This window comes from Phocoena phocoena, chromosome 12, assembly GCF_963924675.1.
Source record: "Phocoena phocoena chromosome 12, mPhoPho1.1, whole genome shotgun sequence".
Taxonomy (NCBI): domain Eukaryota; kingdom Metazoa; phylum Chordata; class Mammalia; order Artiodactyla; family Phocoenidae; genus Phocoena; species Phocoena phocoena.
The window spans coordinates 16,799,966-16,821,414 of NC_089230.1; the positions used below are offsets into that span (position 1 = coordinate 16,799,966).

Consider the following 21,449-nt stretch of genomic DNA (forward strand, 5'->3'; position numbering starts at 1 on the left):
ATAAGAAAAGATGGAAAATAGTATTTTAATTATAAAACCAAAAAAAAAACTTTAAAAGTATCTTATAAACTACTTCCCTTTTAAAAAACAACCTCCTTAAATGTTCAACTTACAATGACCTTTTGCAAAGGTGATCTGTTAGCTAATGACTGAATTTTGGAATGGACACGGTCAAGATTCCAAGTCAATACTGCACCACGACGACCAACGTGGTAACAACACTAAACTGATTAAAATGAAAGATCGTAACCTCAAACACACACATATACTCTCACACGTGATATCTTTGTGAATTTAAGAGCGCCTTTTACCAGATTTGTAGTTAGTTTAAAAACTGAAAGTCAACATGAAATTTGGCCTGATAAACACCCCTATAAAATAAGCCATGTTAGAGTGAGACAATTAGAAAAGCCCATATCTGCTGGAAACATCCCAGATACGTTAGATGGCAGTCTAAGATGAAGATCTGGAACTATGGTTACATGGTAGTGAACACTAAGTTAGATAACTGCTTAAAAGCTTACATTAAGGCAAATAAAAGCTGATTGCTAGAAAGCAATTATTAAAATGTCTCTTGTTTATCTAAAGGAGAATAGGGCTTTTTTTTTCCTAGTGCAGCCAGATTTTCTTATTTTTGAACAAATGAGCCTGGTCAATAGTGTACAATCACTCCCGAGTCTGTTACTTTGGCCTGGCTAAAGCCCATCTGGGCCTCGGGAACCCTGCAGGGTGACAGACAGAAGGGCTAGAAGCACGCTTAGAAACAGGACAGGCTGCCCCTCCCTCTGCCCCCTGCCCTCACCCAGTGCACCAAGACAGACTGCAGGCAGAGCATTTGTGGCAAGTTGGCATCTTTGTTCTATTGTGTCCTGAAAACAAAAATAAGTGCTTGTCTTTTCTTTGGGGGTCAAAGAGAACCACACCAATTTCCTGGAGGGGGCTTTTCTGGAGAAGAGAGTCCCGTGCCAAGATTCCGAGTTCTGCTGGCCACACACTGGGCCTTTCTTCTGGGTCTGGTCTGCATGTCCAGCCAAGGAGGAATTGCATCAGCATCATAAACACAGTGAACGGGTGGCTCTTGTCCAGGGAGGTCCATTTCGGGCCTGACTACATGGCCTCGGGGCCTGGTGGCAGTTTGAAGAGTCTGGCTGCAGACACGAGCTTACTTATGTGTCTCTCCTCTGTGATGCCAGCCTCCTGAAGGCAAGTGTGGGACAGAGAAGGCACTTGGCCCAGCGTGCTGAAGCCCGCTTCAGTGAGGGCACTGGCGTACATGGGTAGACCGATGGAAACCAGCCAATCCGACACGGATGAAACGCATCCGGGAGATAGGGGCTTCCTACAGATTTCTGTGAGTCCACCGCTTGGGATCTGGGTAACCAAAGAAAGCAATTTATCAAGATTCAGCAGGTGCCACTGGAGAGCTCTTTCTTCTATGCCTAAAAGGAACACTATGAAATATTATGTTTATTACTACACTGTCAGAAAGGGATAATGCTATGAGATGTCCAAGAACACGACTAGCATCAAGAATTCTTTCCTGGGCTTCCCTGGTGGCGCAGTGGTTGAGAATCTGCCTGCCAATGCAGGGGACACGGGTTCGAGCCCTGGTCTGGGAGGATCCCACATGCCGCGGAGCAACTGGGCCCGTGCGCCACAACTGCCGAGCCTGTGCTCCGCAACAACAGAGGCCGCGTGACAGTGAGAGGCCCGCGCACCGCGATGAAGAATGGCCCCCGCTCGCCGCAACTAGAGAAAGCCCTCGCACAGAAACGAAAGACCCGACACAGCCATAAATAAATAGATAGATAAATAAATAATTTCCTGACTTCTCAAAGGTGAGACAAATCTTCAAGGAAGTGTTGGAGGTTCCAGAAGGTACTTGGAATTAGACCTAACCCCAATTATGTGTGTAAGTCTCCAAACTGTGATCATTTATATTTCTGGCTATTTTGTCTCATGGTGGTCACACTCTTCAACTAATGATCCTTACGGTGCTTGAAGAAGCAAACCTAAGTGATAGTGTGAAAAGTAAGATACTCAGTGGGTAAGGTTCTTATAAAGTAGATTTTCTTCTGTATTTTGGATCTACATTAACATCCAGAAAATTAAGCATTTAATCAATATAGTCATAAAGAATTAAAAATACAATAATAAATGTTGGCTAGGGCAGGGAAATGGACATCTATATTTGAATCCTGAGAAGGCCAAATGCTACACCTCTCAGAAAGGCAATTTACCACCAAACGTGCAAACCCTTAAGATTTTGTGCAGTCTTGTTGAAGCAAATCCTCTTGAAGGAATATATCCTCAGAAATTAACCCCAAAAGTCTACAAAAAATTATTAACCAGGAGGTTCTTCACTCAATTGTTTAAAATAAACAGCTGGAAAAAATCTAAATGTTTCAACAATGTGGAACTGGCTGAACTAGGACATAACTACTAGAGCACTTTGAAAAACTGATAATATAAAAGAAATTTTCGTAACAAAGAAAGAGGTTCACCACCTGATAACTGAAAACAATAAGGTTTGCAAACTGTTCATGTACTATTATATATGTGCAGAGAAATGACTAGATGGACTTTTTCACAGTGCCGGGGTTATGGATAATTTTCATCTTTTTCTCTCCAAAGGTATTTTTAAACCTTTGTAGGCTCAATAGGTCTTACTCTCTCCCAGGTGTCTCCCTTCGATAGCTATAATGAACCCTGGGCTACATAGCGGCTGCCAGCATGCTCACCATTAAGCTCTAGAACTGAATGGACTTCAAAAAGTTGGGTGAGGGGAGCCCCGAAGCGTGGGCTGCTTACCGCCATGCGGTGCTGCTTCCGAAGCAGCTTCACGCGGATCTGGTCCATGTTGGTGGCAACGTCCCTCTCGGGCTGATCTAAGTCTTCCGCATATCTCTGCACCAGGGCCTCAGGAATCCCACAGCGGCCGTGCTGCGAGGGAACAGAAATCTCTTATCGAGGGTGGCAAGGATCTTTTTCCTCCTCCAAGGACGGCAAACACAAGGTAGGATAAGACATTTAGCTACTAGAAAACAGGACTAAAAGTTTTAATTTGAAGTGAATATATTTTATTTAGTGTCAGGACGGATGTTTTAGAGACAATACTTTTACGTCTTTATCTTTTAAGTAGTTATGAGCTCTAGAAAAATGTTTTGAAATATGGTTAAAACAGGACACAATCATTCTCTATTTTGGGGTCCAACGCCCTCACCTCACTCTTATCTGATCATTTTGCAAAATGTTATTGAAGACAGTCTTCTAAACTGCAGGGGAGAAGGGCAAATTTGTGCCCTACAGAGAGTCTACTGTTGGTTCCTCAACTACAGAGTAGGGTTATACCGCTGTATCACTAGACCAGCATTTACTGTACAGTAGAATTCTCACAACTTTCCATTCGAAGGGGTTCATTCACTAAGTATCAGAAGGCAGAGGAGTATTTTATCATAAGGCACTCTTGGTCATGAGAAGTTTATAACAAAGACTCCTGGGAATGCATTATAACAATTCATGCATTCCTAGGAGTAACATACAGCTACATCTATTATCGTGTATTTGTATTCAAAGTCATTTTGGTATTGGCAGATCTACTCTTTTTTATTTTTCTTCAAATGAGAAATGAGTTTTCATTATCGGTCTCAATGTTTTTAGTACAATGAGGTATCTTTTCCCCTGTTACCCATACAGATAATTATACAGTCCAATTATTACATCTGAATAGGGCTCTACAATTTTCAAAGTAGGTTCAGGTTTATTTTATTTGCTCCTATTAATACCTCTAAGAGGTAGTTATGCAGGTCATTATTAATTCCATTTTACGCACAGGGAAATGAAATGGGGATTTGTTAAAGTCTAAAAACAAAGATGTTGAAGAAGACATGGAAACTGGAACTCACGTCTATCCTTTCCGGAACTGGGCCTAGTACTGACTGATAGCTCTCCCTGCGAAGGATAGCTGCCCCAAATTAAATACAAACAAGTGAAAGAAGAGAAGAGAAAAGAAGAGAAGGGAAAAGAGAAGAAACCCCTGAGGTCGTGTCTGCATTTAATCTGGGCACTGTGCTACCGGTTCATTTGAACACCAAGCGCGGGGCGGCAGGAGCCCCCGCCGTGGGCCACCCATACGGTCACTGTCCATCGGTCCTTGCTGCCAGCTGGCCTTCGGGGGCTGGGAGGTGGCGGGCAGTGCCGTTCCTCTCGCCTGGCCCCCGCCCGACTTAGAAGAGCCTGTGCAGTGGGGTCAGGGCCTCGGATACCTTATCGGAATAGGGCTCCTCGGTGAGATCGATGCCCTCGGCCCGCAGCTTCTTCTCGGTGAGCATCTCCAGGTCCACCCCGCGGGTGCAGGAGACCTTCCTGGCCAGGGCAGGGCCAAGCCGCACGCCGTGCTCCTGGAGGCTGGCACTCTCAGGCAGCTCTGACAGCCAGGGTGGAGGCCTGGCGCTCGGCGGGCTGCCTGGCTCCGGCCCTGGGGGAGGCCTGGCCACTGGCGGCAGGGGACAGTCGCTGGAGCCGCCGGGGCTGCCCTTTTTAAGTGGCAGACTGGGTACATCGGCGCCAGGGGCGCCGGGGGGGCCAGGAGGGACAGGAGGCAGCCCGTTGGCGAGGCGCTCCCTGCTCTTCTTGGCGGGGACGGGGGGAGGCTGGGCGGGAGGTCTGGCCTGCGATCTGGCCTCGGGGCCCCTCTGCTCAGCATCCACACCTTCTTTGGTGCCCGGGGGGTGATGTGTCCCTTCGAAATCGAGTCCTTTCCTGTGACCCTCAAGAGGCGTCCTTGTTAAACCGTGTTTAATGGCGGGCGGTTGGGCATCATAGGTTTTGGGTAAACACGGAGGAGGGGACGTGCCATGTGAAAAGGCAGCCATCGGGCCATCCAGTTTCTTAGTAGTCGTTTTCTGAGGTTCAGAAAATCTCTTGCTTTGGGTCAGTAGCAGTGTATTGTCAACAGCAGAATCTAGTTTGGGGCTTTGAACCTTTGTGATGGAGGGCGCTGTCTTTTGTGGCACTTCGGGTACAATCTGAGGGGAAGGTTCTGTCACCTCACCAGGCACATCTTTTTCAGGCTCTCCTTGAAGGTTGTCCAGGGAGTGGGATCGGGGCCAAGTCTCCACGGTCTGGGGGCCCTCCAGGGTCTCACAGCTCCGGCAGATGGAAACGGGGAGGCTCCTTCGGTTTTTATTCAAGTCAGTCACACACGGGGGATCACAGTGCTTGGAGGTGTGAGGGGTGAGACCACTGCTCAGCCTCCCCTCCCCTCCCGGCTTCAGCGCGTCTACTGACTTCGTTAGAGGCAAGGTTGGGTAGTTGCCCAGCTGATTCCTGTTGAAAGACTTCACGCTGGACTCGGCTGAAGATTTGGCAGAGGGGCTCGTTTTCCGAGACTTGCCTACGAGACAAGGAAATATTTTACAATCACATTTTAAAAAGCGAATCAATCAAACTGATGTAAAAGGTGTGCTAACGTAATTGAAATCTCCAACTCCTACATCCCACTGTTGAATCACACTAAGGACATAAAATCACCACTGGTGATGTAGAGTTATTGTGGTCCCATGTTTACTTTTAGAAAGAATTCTTAGTCTTATTAAAGGACTCAGGGAGATGAAAGTTAATTGAGTTATGTGGAAAGAAAATATGCTGTCAGGCAATAAAATAAATCTAGGCCTAATGTCTGTCCGTAGCTGCAGTCAGTGTGAAACAAGGCACACCCACACCCCATTTAGGAACCACACTGATGGCATTTCTGTTTAGGGAGTAGTTTCCTAAGACCATGGTTGCCAAGAGGACGTAGGACTGAATGCTGGGACAAGTTCTTTAAATGGTATTCCCCAAGGTTCGCTGGTGACTGCTGAATTCTCAAACCTTTCAAGCCCTCCCCGCTTTGCGTTTTGCTCAGGTGTGTAAAATAAAGGTACCCTAGAAACAGTCAGCCGACCTTGGTGCAAATGAGTAAACAAGCTGAAGTGAGGATGTCGCCACAGACAATCTATTAGATACTGATATGGTTCTAATTGCCACTGAAGCGATAGACCTGATTAAAATAAAATGATTGTCAGGCTGATAACTTATCAACCGGTCACAGTCTACTTAGTTGACAACTGTTGACTGATACTAATTGCAACTGCTGTCTGGTGAACAGAGCCACCCATGGTAACCCTGAGTGCACCTGACCCCAATCCACTTTGAGATTCCTCTTCTCTTTGAGACAAGGAAGCTGTCTGAATTTCCTATGGACTGCTTCCCGACTGTTAGGACAGCGAAGCAACAAACAAGGCATGCGGCCCTCTTCCCCCGAAACTGCTCTGTCCTCAGGCCGTGCCGCTGTGGCCCTGATGGATGGTCTACTTGGTAAGTTGTTTTCCTTATGGACCTGATAGTTCCCAACACTCAAATGCTGGTTTTCATTGCGAAAAGAAGAGGACACAGGAGACACACAATTTAGGTTTTATGGCTGCAGGTATTTTAGATGGAATTTATTCACCTCACACAGAAGTCAGCAGAGGCTAACTAGAAAGGAGAACGGCGAAGAAGTCAGAAAGGAAAAGATTAGCACCGCGTTCACGGCGGTCAGAGAATGGTCTCTTTTCAGAACACTGCACTTTTAAAATCAGTACTTTTCAAAGCAGGAGGATATATATATATATATTTTCTGTGGTACACGGGCCTCTCACTGTTGTGGCCTCTCCCGTTGCGGAGCACAGGCTCCAGACACGCAGGCTCAGCGGCCATGGTTCACGGGCCCAGCCGCTCCGCGGCACGTGGGATCTTCCTGGACCGGGGCACAAACCCGTGTCCCCTGCATCGGCAGGCGGACTCTCGACCACTGCGCCACCACGGAAGCCCAGGAGGATCCTTTTTAATGAAGCTTCATTTACAAAACAGATCAAAGTTGAAGTGTGGAGGTTTCTCAAGGCCCAGGTCCACACACCGCCACCAAGGCCCCCATCCTCGGGACCCCGCAGACCACAGTTAAAAACCAGGGCCTTAGGCAGCATGAGCTTCTGAACCAGAAGTTACGAACTGCATAAGAGGGACTGCTTCTGTAAACCTTGCGTTTATTTCTCCACCCGGTGAAAATACTCTCCTAGTAAAACTAGATCAAAATCGTGCAGCTTGGTTTAATGTTTGAGAAAACAAAGGTGGGGAGGTACCATGTCCTTAACTGTTACGTGGACAAAGCAGAAAAGATGGGTGTGTGGGGGGAGAAATGTCGAATCTATTTTGAAAACATCTTGCTTTTCAGGTGCTTTTGGCTGGTTTGAATCGTGAACTTCCGGCAATTTCATATCTTCAGTGTGTATGTTTATGCTCCTTTTCAAAGTGAAAAGTTGATGGTTGATCCTGTTGTTCCAAAGCCTGTTTAGTAAATGTCTTCTCTGTGCACATAGAAGTTTACTGAAGTAAAGTAAACCACTGATTCAAACTGAGTCCACATGTGTAGTGGGTATGGGAGCCAAAAATACACATTGTCCAATAACTTCCAAAAACTAGACCATGAGGAGGGCTGGCCCAGTGATGTGAAGTTTGGGGGTCATAACTCTGAGCCCCCAGTCATGCTGTCTGCGGGGACAAAGGAAGTACCATATTGGATGTGGGTAATTATATTCTTTCTGTCTAGCTGGTCTGAAGTTTTGAGATTTTTTTTTAAAACAAAAATGTGCCCTTTAATATTTAATTATATACCCTTCATTCAGAGATCTAGCTTTCATAAAAATGAAGAAATGTTTGAATAGACTTTTCACATTATTTTAATATGAATTTAGATATTTTCATACTGTAATGATAATACTGCTGCCAGGATCTATTTGTGTTTCTTTTTTTTGAATTTTAGAATTTTATTTCTTTTTTATACAGCAGGTTCTTATTAGTTATCCACTTTATACATATTACTGTATATATGTCAATCCCAATCTATCTGTTTATGGAAGGAGTCATCGTGCAACTGCGATCCCTGAACTAACGAGCATGTCTGTTTTCCCAGGGCAGTGTCCGAACACTGAGGGCCGCCCCTGCTCAGGCTTTACTGTCTATTTAAGAAGAAAACTTGAGGTGAGGGATGACGATGATACTGAAGGAACCAAACCTTCCTGCCCTGGCTTTGCATCGTGTTCTCAGCGGGGCTCCTCAAAATCCTCACATTGAAATGAGAGACTCACGGATGACAGTCCCGAGCACTGGGATTTTCTTGCTCTTCGAATAAATAAGCAAAATCAAATAGGCAAAGAGACCCTTTATGGTATATGTTGCCTTTTTCCTTGTTCCCAAAATAGGTCCACCTATTTTCATCTAATCCATGGTTTGTGAAAGTACTTATGATAACATACAAACTAAATCCCTTCTGGCTTGAAGTTCCAACTAAGCCCCGATACCCCTGGCTGATGTACGATGACATTAAGTAGTTAAGAGTATGGACTTGAAAATGCTTATGGTATTGGAAAGTCAGGTCTAAAATACTGTCTACCATTGACTGAGAGCCTATTATTATGAGTCAGAGTGGTGCCAAGAGGAAAAGAACAAGCGCTTCAGTTATTATTTAATCTCTCTTTAGCATCCTCATCTATAAAATATGCACTGCAGGATCTGAGTGATAATTAGCAATTGCATACGTGCGCACCTAGCCCACTGCCTCATTCATAATCAGTGTTTACAAAGTGCTAGGTATTTTTAATATATTATTACTTTGTCTTAGAATAATCTATTTTAAAAAAAAACAACTCACATTACCATTTAAGAAGTAAGGAGGAGGACTTCCCTTGTGGCACAGTAGTTAAGAATCCGCCTGTCAATGCAGGGGACACGGGCTCGAGCCCTGGTCCGGGAAGATCCCAAATGCCGCGGAGCAACTAAGCCCGTGCGCCACAACTACTGAGCCTGCGCTCTAGAGCCCACGAGCCACAGCTACTGAGCCCGTGTGCCACAACTACTGAGCCTGCACTCTAGAGCCTGCGAGCCACAACTACTGAGCCCGTGTGCCACAACTACTGAAGCCTGCGTGCCTAGAGCCCGTGCTCCGCAACAAGAGAAGCCCCTGCCCGCAAGTAGAGAAAGCCCGCGCGCAGCAACGGAGGGCCAACGCAGCCAAAAACAAATAAGTAAATCAATTTGTTTAAAAAACAAAAAAAGAGGTAAGGAGGAGTCGGAGATGTAACTTGGCCAAAGTCTTCAGCTATGCCCTATTCACGTTCAAACACCAGGTCTCCCCACTCTAAAGCCCCACAGCTCTTTGCATGATCCAGATGGGGGGAGGGGCCTAAACCTCTAAGAGCAGCAGAACAATGGAAAGTTTAGGGTCCCTTTCTCTGACACACAAGTTTAAACTTTTTCCAATTATGTGCTATGTGGGACGGAAGAGTAACTGATGAAAGACCTCTCTACTCATTTCTCAACATCATCAGTTGTCTAGGTTCTTGAGAGATGTTGCTCCTTCCTAAGGATCTTAATTAAGCACCATCACCCTGGGAAAACTCCTCTCCCTATTGCCAGTTTTCCCAAAAGCAGTGAATGGCTCAGGCTGAGGAAGAAAGACGGTCATTAGCCAAAGCACAGAAGTCAAGAAACGGCCCAGTAGGCTTGCGTATGAAGATGCATTCACGATCATTTGCGCTGACAGTACCGTTTTCCAAGTTCTCACTGCTTTCATAGCATCCCGAGTCTCGTGGAGAGCATCCACTCAAGCCCTGGCTGTCAACAAGCAGCTTCTCCTGGGATCCGGACTGGTCGCTGTTACCTAAAGAAGGTGAACACATAGCAAGGGATCGTAAGAGGAATGAAAAGCAGGCTCCATATCAACGGCATCCCAGTTCTGTCCTCGGTTCTCACAATACATCTTGCTTGAAGCCTTGGACTTCGGAAGAGAACAAATTATTTTAAAGTAAATGAGATAAAAAAGAACGAGTGAGATCAGAACACTTTTCTTTTCAAATCATGTATCACAGGAAGGTAAGTTTGTAGACAGAGGACATAGTTGAAATACATCAATGCCTTTTAAGTCACCCTCAGGCCAACCAGGGAGAGGAGAAATTCAGAGCATCATGTCAAACGTGGGGGGAGAGCAACCACAGTCTGCACTATAAAGAGGGCATGCCTGGCCTTACGTAGGTTCAAAGTTACAGGAAGACTGTCTTTCAATCATTATGCAGACTAGATGCTTGCTCGATAAAAATGCAAACCAAGAAAACATTTTCTACCTAAAATAAGTAGTTGACGATGAATGGCTTTAATTTACTTTTCTTTCTCTTCACTTCGCCTCCCCACCCCCCCACACACACTCTAAATCAATAAACCAGAAATCTGATGCCTTTTCTTGGGTCATTAAAAAAAAATTGCGGGAAGGCTGAGGGCTGCCATTCCTACTGTCCACTGACCACTTCCTGTTTGTATTTCTCACATGGAAAGCATTTTATAACAGAAATCATGGCAGAACAAGCCCTTAAATTAAAGCACCAAATTAAGAAATGCTATTTTTAAAGTGATTAATGAAAAATTAACTAATTGGAAGCAAAAGAGAAAAACCCTTTCCCCTCCCCCGCACCGAAAGTGGAACATTCTAGAGTGGTGTCCTCATTGTGTGGAGGAGTCTGTGGATTTGGAATGGCCTTTGTTCTAGCCTAGCATGTTATTTTGGAAAATGATACTTATAAAATGAGGGCTTGGAGCTATCAATTACAACCCAGGAAGAGGAATCAATGCAGTTCGTCCTTGGCGAGATAGTTCAGTGTATTGCAGCGGGCAAACAGACTCCAAAGTGCTGACCGACGGGAATAAAACAGAGGACTTGTCCCTGCCACTGCAGGAAAATGCAGACTGTGCCTGCATCTTTCGGGATGCCAACCTCACCACACAGCAGGATACCTGAAGTTATTATGGGGAGTGAAGGGGTCCCTTGCATTGCCTGAAAACCGCAGTTCAATCCATAAAGTCATGAGGCCTATTCAAGGGGCTAGAGCCACTTCCTTCCTGAAGGATCCAATCAGCAGCTACTTGCAGGAACTCAACAAATTTAGCAAAATTCCCTAAAACTAAAGGCTAGTGTTTCCCCAGTAGGTTGTCCTTCTTCATTAGGGAGAATGAAGAGGCGGGGCATCTCTTAGATGTACTGCGCACTCAAGGCCACATCCTCCCCGCACCCCATACTCACTAGAATTAACGTCAAGGCACCAAGGATGAGAAAGAAGGGGAGCTAGAAGCACGAACATTCTCACAGTCGAGTAAGAGCGAAGGACTGGGTTGTGGGGCTGAAACTCCATTTGGACATGACCTGAATTTGGACTAAAGGTCTCCCCAACCCCATCTCAACACACACACACACACACACACACACACACACACACACACACGGAGAAAGAATATATGCTAAGACACTGATGAGACATCCAAACATCAAAAGGCACTTATGCGCAAGGATATGTGCCATTTTCTGGAGTGTAGTTACCTTGGAAAAGAAGGGAAAGGAATGGGATTCTTGGATAGCAGGCCCTCCGATGGGCTTGCAACACTTATGTCTTTAAAAAATAAGCACTTAAGTAAATATGACAAAATGGTATGTGGATTTGTTTTATTTTTCTCTGTACTTTCCTGCATATTTGAAATAATTCCTGATTAAAATTCTTATTCTTGTGAAAACGATTTTGTTAAACGAGAGCTTTCGTCTGGCAGACCTAGGAGAGTGGGTCTGGGATCAGCAGAAGGAACTACCCAGGGACAATGAGAGTCTTTTCCAAATGGAAGCCCGCAGGAAGGCTGGCATTCCCTGTGCACAGATGCAATGAGAGAAGCTGGACCCATCTGAGTGCCAAGCCATGATGCAGACGTGCCTCTTGCTCTTGCGGGGGGCTGAGCTGGAAGATGTGTAAGATCTCTCAGGTCTCAGCAGGTGTCTGGATCTGTCCAGTCTGACAGAAATGTATTGTGTCCCTCTAAGGTATCAGTTACTTAGAGTACTTCTTAAACACAATGGATTTAAAAGCGCCGAATGTAGCATCTTCTAATCCTAGGATAATCCTGCATCCGGGCACTTGGCGCTCACTGGCACCCCTGAGCCCTTGAAGCCTTTGTTTTAGAACCACTAAAAAGAAGTACCAATTTATGTATGCGGGATGTTCTATACAGCGGCACAGCACAGATTCAAAGTAGGATTTATGAAGAGGCAAAGAGCCTTCCTTAGACTTGTGAGTGAGCATGATGAGGGGCAAAGATTCCCTCCTATAAAATATGCCCAAGTGCACACCTCAGGACATGATCCCAGGGGGGACAAGGAGTCTTAGCCCTTGCGGCATGACAGAGACAGACCCTGCACCTTAGACTCAGAATTTAGCTTTGCTCCTTCTGTGTCGAAATGCTAAAGGAAACACAATGGATGGAGTTTATAAACCAGCTGTTCTCAGTGGCTGAGGAAGAGCAAATGAGCTACCTTACCGAGCAGATGTGGTCCAGGAGACTAGATGATTGAACGTTAATTGATATTCATACAGCTGGTCGGCCATTCCAGGCACCGGGCCAGGCTCTGACACAACCTGGCCACAGATCCCCAAGGTGTCTCCTGGGGAACTCCAATACTAAAGAGACCAGGTTATAAAGTGATATTAACTCTGAAACACAATTCCCTCCAAATCTATCCCTGAAGGCAGTGTGTTTATCTAGGGTTTAGGTATCTATCTGATGGTGTGTCATCAGTTAATTTAGAGGGAGGACTTATTAAGCAGAAGTGAATTTAACTGCCCTTGCTTCCATGTCTCTTGGGCCTGATACATTCAGTAATGTACAATTTTTTTTTCCACCATTCACCATGATTTTGGTGTGTCTTTTAGCAATGGAAATGCTATTAGCTACTGATATCCCTGAAGCAGAGCATTTGAAAGAAAATGCATTTGAATTCAGTAACTGGCAAGGATACTCCCCACTTTGTGATGAATAATTTCAGGAATATTTCTGATGTCAGATTGAAGAATAAAGAGCAAGATAAGACCGGGCTAATGGAGCAAAGGACACAGTGTATTCAAATAACTACAGGAAACCTGTGAGCTCACTAAATTCTCTTCATGGGTTGTAAAAATGAGCTATCATTTTAGCTGAGAAATCGCAGCATGGAATTCTCTGCCCTACATATTCACTCGAGATTATTTCCTGCTTCTTTAACACAAGCTGATGAATTTCATTTATTCATTAATTAACCTATTCAATCAGAAAACAACTCCTCATGTGCTTTGAGAAGTAATTAACCCTTGGTGGGGCAAGATACTCCCAGTTTGTCAGTTACTCTTGTGCCCAGGTATCCTAATGACCTCCTGAAGGCTGTACATCCCACCAGCCCACAAGGTGGCATGAACTGTGTGTCTTAAGAAAACTGCAATTCAATTCTCAGTCACTCAGAGGAGCGTTTACCTCAACGATTACCTAGAAACATTCCAGGAAAGAATAGGCTAGTAAGGTTTTCTTTTGCTCCTGCATTGGCAGGAAGGTCTGCTTTGGGAATCTATGTCTTTGTGCTGTTTGACAGAATACAAAATTGACCTTGGCTTTGGAAAGAGTAGGATCGAATGAGTGACTCCAAGGACCCAAGCATATGCTCGCAGCTTATGGGACGCCTGCTGGTGACCTGAGAATGTAGCGGATCTAACAGTGAACACGTCTGTGCTGGGAAGGACTTACTGTCATATTCCTGTAACAGCTCCACGGCTGTCAAGAGAACAGCTCTGTGCTCTGGGTCCCGGATATTTAACTCGTCCAAATCTTCCTCCTCCAGGAGCTTAAAGGTGTCCAAGTCTTCATATCCATTGAACAGGAAAGTGGGCATGTGCTCCTGGAGGGAAACAAGACAGAAGTGAGTCAGCAGCCCAGCCATGTGATCCACGACCGATGACCGGCCTCAAACCCCTAAACTCTTTTTCCATAGTCATTTTTATGCTAATTCAAAAATTAGTAAGTATCCTTTGTAGTACAGTCTGTACCTCCCAGTCATACAGCATAGTGGGCAGGCGGGGTGCTTCATCCATCAGGGGTTAAGAAGATTTACACTGCAGGCTGAGATGACTCCACTGGCTTGCGTTTTAATTGTGCCCTTGCTGTGAGCCGAAGCCTGTAACGCCACCCACTGCACAGCGGAGGAGATTCTTCTTTCATTTAGAGCTGCTGAAATCCAGCTCACAGAGACCTGTGACCTCCTCAGTAGCAAGACAGTTTTGCAAGGAGGAAACAGAATCTACCACGTAGACCCCCCCCCCCCCCCCCCGCTAGATGCCGGGAGTAATGGCAGGAGAGAGGGTGGAAGGGAGAATCCTTACGGCCTCTGAGAAGCCAAGCAGGGCGCCAGGAGTTTGTGCTTACAGCCCTTCCTGGTAGTGGCTTGAAGCTCACAGCTCTTTGGACTAGGAGCTCATTGCAACCTGGATTTATGCTATCACCCCCAGTGGAGGTCAAGGGCAGAGTCACGGTGCTGGTAACTATTTCTGTAGGATAATGGGTACTCATCATAGCAGATGCGGGGCCAGGACAGGACGGAACTAACTTTGAGGTTGATGCGATCCAGGAGATCCTCCACCGACTTGGGCTGGGGGGGTCTTCCTTTCCTCCTCCTCCTGGTGGGGCGCTTGGGCTTCTCCTCTTCCTCGTTGAGCACGTCCACGTAGATGAATTTGAATGTGCCCACCTTGTTGTTCAGCAGGCCCATCCAGGTGCCCATGGGGGGTTTGCTGATTATGTCAATGATGTCTCCTTTCTGTGGCCCAGGGAACAAAGATCTTTCCGTTAGGTATGTTTCCAAGCATGAACCATCTGTCAATCAGAAGCGTGAATCACACGCATGTGAAGACACTAGGAAGACCAGAATCAGGGCTCCGCGAGTCACCTGCTACGATTGGGAGCCCGGCAGATACCGGACAGGGCACTCCTGACCGTGCCAGATCTCACGGAGGCCCAAGGGCCCATCCCCTCTGGCCTCCTGCAGCACAGGACAGTGGCCCGAGGTGTCCGTCCACCAGGGCTCAGGGCTGGGTGGGCACCTGGCTCTCTAAACGCCCTGCCCTTACCCAGAGAGCACCTACTTCTTAGGAAAAGAATTCCCACCAATCAGATGTCAGTGGCAACCGCTGTCCTGTAATCGCTTCATACATTTCGTGGAACCCCATCTGTCCCATATGAATGTCACTGATGACACAGAAAAGCCAGTTACATCTCTTCAGTTGGTGAAAGCACAGAGACTGGAGGGTGGAGGGCAACAGGAATTCTGGAGGGAAGCTGAGGTCAGAGGACAGGGCCAGAGGGATGAGGTGGTGACAAAAGAGGATTAACACAAGACCCTCCTCCATCCCCAAATGCTGGCTGGTTCTCTGTTTCATTTTCCACTACAGAGGTCGAGATCGGCTTATCAAGGTAGCAGAGACACTGGCCAGTCTGCACCACAACAGCCAGCATTTAACAGTAAGGAGAAGAGAACACCTCCTAAGGCAACAAGGCACCCCGTGTTACTGCTCCAAGGCCAGGCAGACACAGACCTTGAGCTTGAGTGAGTCTGTGTCATAGGGGCTGGGTGTGAAGTCGGTGTGCACCCTGGCGCGCCCACAGAATGGGCCCCGGTACGGGGGCTCCTCGTCATCACCGTCTTCTGACTTAACACTCTCCCTGTTGCTGGTCGAGGAATCGGTGGTGCTCACTGTTTGACCACCTGTACGGGAAAACAGGCAGAACACGGGTCAATACAGATTTCCTGCACAGCAAAGCTGAAGGCACTGAAGGGGGCGGGCTTCCCTGGTGGCGCAGTGGTTAAGAATCCGCCTGCCAATGCAAGGGACATGGGTTCGAGCCCCGGTCTGGGAAGATGCCACATGCTGTGGAGCAACTAAGCCCGTGTGCCACAACTACTGAGCCTGCGCTCTAGAGTCCGCGAGCCCTAACTACTGTGCCCGTGTGCCACAACTACTGAAGCCCGAGTGCCTAGAGCCCGTGCTCCGCAACAAGAGAAGCCACCGCAATGAGAAGCCCGCGCACTGCAACGAAGAGTAGCCCCCGCTCGCCGCAACTAGAGAAAGCCCGTGTGCAGCAACGAAGACCCAACACAGCCAAAAATAAATAAATAAGTAAATTTGTTTTAAAAAAAAGAAGGCACTGAAGGCATCACAGGCTAGGAAGGTAAGAGCCAGAGGAGGGAGTCACGAGACACAGCCAAATGTCAGGACCAGAGCAGAGTCCAGGGGAGGATCTGAGTTTTCTGACTGTTCTCCCTAATCAAGCCCCTAATCAGACAGGGGCCTCCATCAAGTTATCTTTATGACCAGGGAATCCAGGTGACACCAAGACTCCCTGATAGAGGACACCACCCTTAACATTCATAACCTCTCATTTGTCAGGCATACTAGTTTTACCCCATTTTACAGATGAGGAAACGTAACCTGCTCAAGGCCAAATGCTTTTAAAGTAGTGAGTTTAAACTTGGTCTCTTCCCCCATAGCATTCGGCAGACACCACCATTGGACCAGGAGTGGTTGCACAGCATTTGTTTCAGGGACATCTGTCATTCTCTTCTCCTCTTATTATTTTTTCCCCCTATTTCTTAGTTGATTATTTTATTGCCCTGATAATAATGTTTTAATCAACATTTTGTATTCATAAAAGTTATGAAGACATTAGCTTTCTTTGTCAAGCCAGAAGAGAATTATTGGCACTTCCCACTACCCGAAATGCATCAGGGAAAAATAACATTACATTATTGTGTTGAATTCTGCATAAAATGTTTCTGATTAAGGATTGGAGAATGAAGAGAAGCATCTGTCTTCTCTTTTATTAAACCCCCACTAAAATGCTAACAAAGGAATTGGATTCACTATGACAAGGAAAATGGCAGGGGGCAATGCACAGATGAGAGATTTTTACCAAAATCTGTAAGACAAAAAAGTGGTCAGAGGATCGCTAATTACTACTGTAGGTGGAGGATGTGCCCAGAGGTCAGGAGAGCAACGTATGCGCAGCAGGGCCCTAGTCCTCTCCTCTCAGTTTGCTACACGCCTTCATGAGCCCTTCCCCTTGACCTACTCCCCCACCCCAGTCTCCAGATCTTCTGCTGGCGTGCTTCCCCTCTCTCCTCCAACCAAAATCATTACCCTCAATTTTGTGGCACTGCTAGACATCAACTACTAAACAAATAGGATTCTAGGGCCAGCTGTTTTGCAGGTCTGTCTCTGTAACAGCACCTTAAGGGTAAGAACTTGGTCTAATTTATCTTTAAACTGCCTGAACCTGACACTCAGTAAAAGTCTGATTTTGACTCCAAGGAAATCATCTACGTTTGCAAACTAGACCTACTCATTGAGCTTTGACCGCTCAGAGAACTCCGCAGACTCTCCACAGAACCTCCGGCTTTGAGCTTGGGCTTGTCCATGTGTTCGCTGTCAGGCTGAGAGGATGGAGGGGAGCCCGGCATTCCATCAAGGCCTGAATCCTGAAATGGGTTTTGACAAAATTATGTTTCACCAGAGTGGATGGGTGTCCTTTTGTAATTCACAGCAGTTTAGCCCTCAACGACATCAGTCAAATCCATCTTTACATCCAAGTCTGATTCTTTACCCAAAATGTACCTTCCTTTTTCATCTAAATCCTTACTTCATTTTAAAGTTGTGGTTCATGTAACTATTAATTAAACACTCAGAAAGTATTTTTCCTACTCAAATAGATATTTTTGAAAAGCATCTATCTACCTTGTAGACAAAACATTTCGTTAAAGGCTCAGAGACTCTTAGTATACTCCCTCGTTCAGTAATAACGCTGGACTTCAAATGTAGATCGGATACAACCCACTAGTAATGTAGTATCCGGAAGTATCATCATAGAATATTTAATCTATTTGAAGGGAAACATTTACACACACACACACACACACACACACACACCCCACACACACACAAAGCACAGATTCTTATATTTCTGTTTACACAAATTACAAAATTGGCTAATAAAATACCGACTTAGGACCCAGATATACAGTTGACCCTTGAACAACACGGGGGTTAGGGGTGCCGACCAGCTTTGCAGTTGGCCCTCCTTATCTGCGGCTCTGCATCTGTGGATTCAGACAACCACAGATCGTGTCGTACTGTAGCGTTTACTACTGAAAAAATCCACCTATGAGTGGACCTATGCAGTTCGAAACCTGTGTTGTTCAAGGGTCAGCTGTACAGCAAACATACCATTTTTCTGTCTATAATACAATTTCCCTAAGTCACCCTACGATTTTAGCTTCTTTCACTCCTGTTGTTACTAAACAGCTGGGAAGTCCCTTTTAGATCAGATGCTGACAGTAGTGACTCAGCAGTACTTCTCACTTTTGGGGTGGACAGCCCCCCATCCGCACATGTAACTATAGCACGCTCATTTGATTTGAGGTGCTAATAGATAAGACAGTATCACACTTTAAAAAGTCTGCAGTCAGAACCGCTTACTGGCCCAAAGAGAACACTTTCTGGCATATTATTACACAGCCATGTGAACACAAAACCATCTAAGGGCAACCTGTTATTTGCATAATGCCGAATCATCAGAAGGGCTTTGATGAGATCTGCGGAGCCCTGCAAACATTTAAGGACAATAGAAAGGGCAGCTTCTGATCCAAAACACACTTCTGCTTTACATTTCAGGAAAGCGAGCAAACAACCGCGACAACTACAAACAGAGGGTGCATCGTTAGGAGGTTACTGAAGCTGCAAAGGATGAATTCCTGAGGTTTTCATTCCTCTTTTCTGAATCATAAAATAAGCCACCTTTCCAATTAAAATCTTTTTTAAATGCTTCTGGAAAAAACCTCCCAGTCTGAAAACCAGCAATACCAAATACACATCTCTGATACTGTATGTTCACAAATGCTTTTTAAAAATTATTAATTTATCCATCACATATTTATTGATTACAAGAAGAGGTACTATTTCAGAGGCTGGGCATACAGCAGGAACAGAGCAGATAAAAATCCTTACTAAAACAGTCGGTGTCTTTGCTAGAAAGTTTTTTTTTAAAGCCTTACAATGTTAATTTCCTCTCTCTAAAAAGCATTATAATGATTCCTTCTTTTTTTGATTATGTGCAACGACCACTTTAAAAAAAACAGAACTAAAACTACAAGACGTCTATATAGTAGTAAAATTATAGAAAAATGCTCAAAATGACATGAAAGTTCTATGCTCATGACCCACGAAGCAGAAGACCCCTAGGAATGTAAGTTTATAAAAGCTTTTAGTGGATGTTTCAATTTGGGGGAAAAGCCAACTAAATAAAGTGCTTTAATTCGTGGCACTGCTTTCACTGGCATAATGTCTGTCTCACTCGAGCGTGCACAGCTTGCTTCATGGCTGGGCAGAAATACAGAATCACCATCACTCCCATACCCATAGGGACAAGAAACGAAAAGATTAAGGAAAATATTCGTGGAGAAGAGATACTGGAGGCAGCCAGACTTCCCCTGAAGGTCTAACCGGCCAGTTTCTCAATCTGAGCACTCTCATCGTTTTGCACGGTTAATTCTTTGTTTCCATGGACTGTCCTGCCCCTCATAAGATGCATCCCTGACCTCTATCCTCTAGACGCCAGTAGCACCCAACACCACCCCACTCTGACCCACTGCCACTATTAAAAATGCCCCTAGCCAATGCCCCTGGGGTTGGTGAGGGAGCAAAATCAACCCCCCCCCAACACACCCCCAATACCCCACGAGAACCACTGCAATAAGCTGAAGATGTGCAGGCTTTGTTTGAAGCACAGCGCGGGAGGCTGGCTAGCTGGTTCAAACAGGGCGATGCTTGGTTTTTAGCTCATCATGTCCACCAGAGGGCAGCAGCTGAGCAAAAATGCCTGCTTTCCCTGCTGTTCTATTTGGCAGATAAAGCAGCATTACCTACATATTTCATAAGTAGACAAGCAGTTCACAAACGGAGACTTCAACAGACTACAGAATGCAGACTATTAAGGTGCCAGAGGAGAGCGTTTTGAAAATCTAATGGTCAAATTATCTCAGGCCCAGCCTTCCAAGTGTCTTTATTCCCTCCACCCATAAAAATAAGATCCATAAAAAGAAGGTTATGTTCCTAGAGATGAACTTATAGAATTGGGGAAGGAAGTGGTGTCAGTTCTGTGATGTCTTAAAGTCTGCAGATAGGGATGGTTAGTGAACACACTCCTGCAGAAACACGATTACTGTGTAAGTCTTGCAGCCAGGAAGCACTTTCTGACTTTACTTCTCAGACTTGCTACACGCTCCTAAGAACAACTTATGCTACATTTATTTGAAAAGTCGGCTAAGAAAACTTAAGTGTCTTTTTAAGGTTTGATTCTGGTGATGTCCATTGTGGAGCAAGGAATATTTTAGAAAATAAAATCCTTCCTTTGTGTTCTAATTTTTAGTGCTTATTGCATTAAAGAATAATCATTTCTTTACATGTCTGTCTTTTTCTCTCTGTACATAGAAGTCAGGGCCTGCTTTGTATTCCCAGCACCAAACCTGGTGCTCGGGTGACCCTAAGCACTTAATAAATATTTGCTGAATCCAATGTTTGTCTACATAAACCAAGCATGGTCCTGGAGCCTGGTTAATGCCTGTGAATATATTTAGCACCATTTAAAACCTCAGACCAACAATCGTCAGCTTTTCTTGTTGGGAAGAACCAAGGGGGCTTTTTGCTCAGCTGTCACATACCTGCTCAGAGACAGAGCTGCTGTATTTTTTAGACATTCTCTTCCTCATTGTCTCTTTCACTGATTTCACCTTTTTTCCAAGAGAGATTCGGGAGGCGGTAGGTGATTTGATTACTTCTTTATACACAAAATCTCCTTCTTTACCCTGCAAAATAAAATGTTATAAGTATCTTAATCACAGAAAATGAAGCCCACAAACAGGTTTTATTATTCAAACCATGAATGTCCTACCTCTCAGCAAAACATTGGCATGCTCCAGGATCTCCACGTTTTTCTTATGTTAACTCAGTGCTATGTTATTTATCTTTTTGATTAAAAATTAAAAGCTATTGACTAAGTGACTTTTGCTTGTTTGTTTGCTTAAAGTGGGATGTGAGTCACTTTGTTTTATTTAAACTTAGTATATTCTTCTCCTGGTACATGTTTTCCCACCATTTTAAATACCCATGGGGACTGTATCTTATCAATAAAGAATGATTTAGATGAACCAATGTTCACTTAATCCCAGCAGCGGGGAAGAAGTAAAGGATAATACTACTGAATCACCCAAGAAAGTGGTAAGAACAAAATGGCAAATCTCAGTCATTAGAAGTCCAGCATCTGGGGACTTCCCTGATGGTGCAGTGGTTAAGAATCCACCTGCCAACGCAGGGGACACAGGTTCGATCCCTGGTCTGGGAAGATCCCACATGCTGGGGAGCAACTAAGCCCATGAGCCATAACTACTGAGCCTGCGCTCTAGAGTCCATGAGCCACAACTACTGAGCCCGCGTGCC

General features: G+C 45.3%; 1 protein-coding gene across 3 annotated transcripts in view; it reads right to left on the reverse strand.

Moving 5' to 3' along the window:
* Positions 1–1,107: 1,107 nt before the first annotated feature.
* Positions 1,108–21,449, reverse strand: part of SASH1 (SAM and SH3 domain containing 1) — a 185,217-nt gene continuing 164,875 nt past the window's right edge. For all 3 annotated transcript variants that reach the window (XM_065888739.1, XM_065888741.1, XM_065888740.1), the window contains 9 exons: positions 20,675–20,818; positions 17,302–17,437; positions 15,498–15,667; positions 14,513–14,722; positions 13,657–13,807; positions 9,623–9,736; positions 4,266–5,395; positions 2,812–2,943; positions 1,108–1,371 (listed from right to left, as the gene is read on the reverse strand). In XM_065888739.1, coding sequence (XP_065744811.1) covers positions 1,108–1,371; positions 2,812–2,943; positions 4,266–5,395; positions 9,623–9,736; positions 13,657–13,807; positions 14,513–14,722; positions 15,498–15,667; positions 17,302–17,437; positions 20,675–20,818 — 2,451 coding nt within the window. The remainder of the gene's footprint in view (positions 1,372–2,811; positions 2,944–4,265; positions 5,396–9,622; positions 9,737–13,656; positions 13,808–14,512; positions 14,723–15,497; positions 15,668–17,301; positions 17,438–20,674; positions 20,819–21,449) is intronic.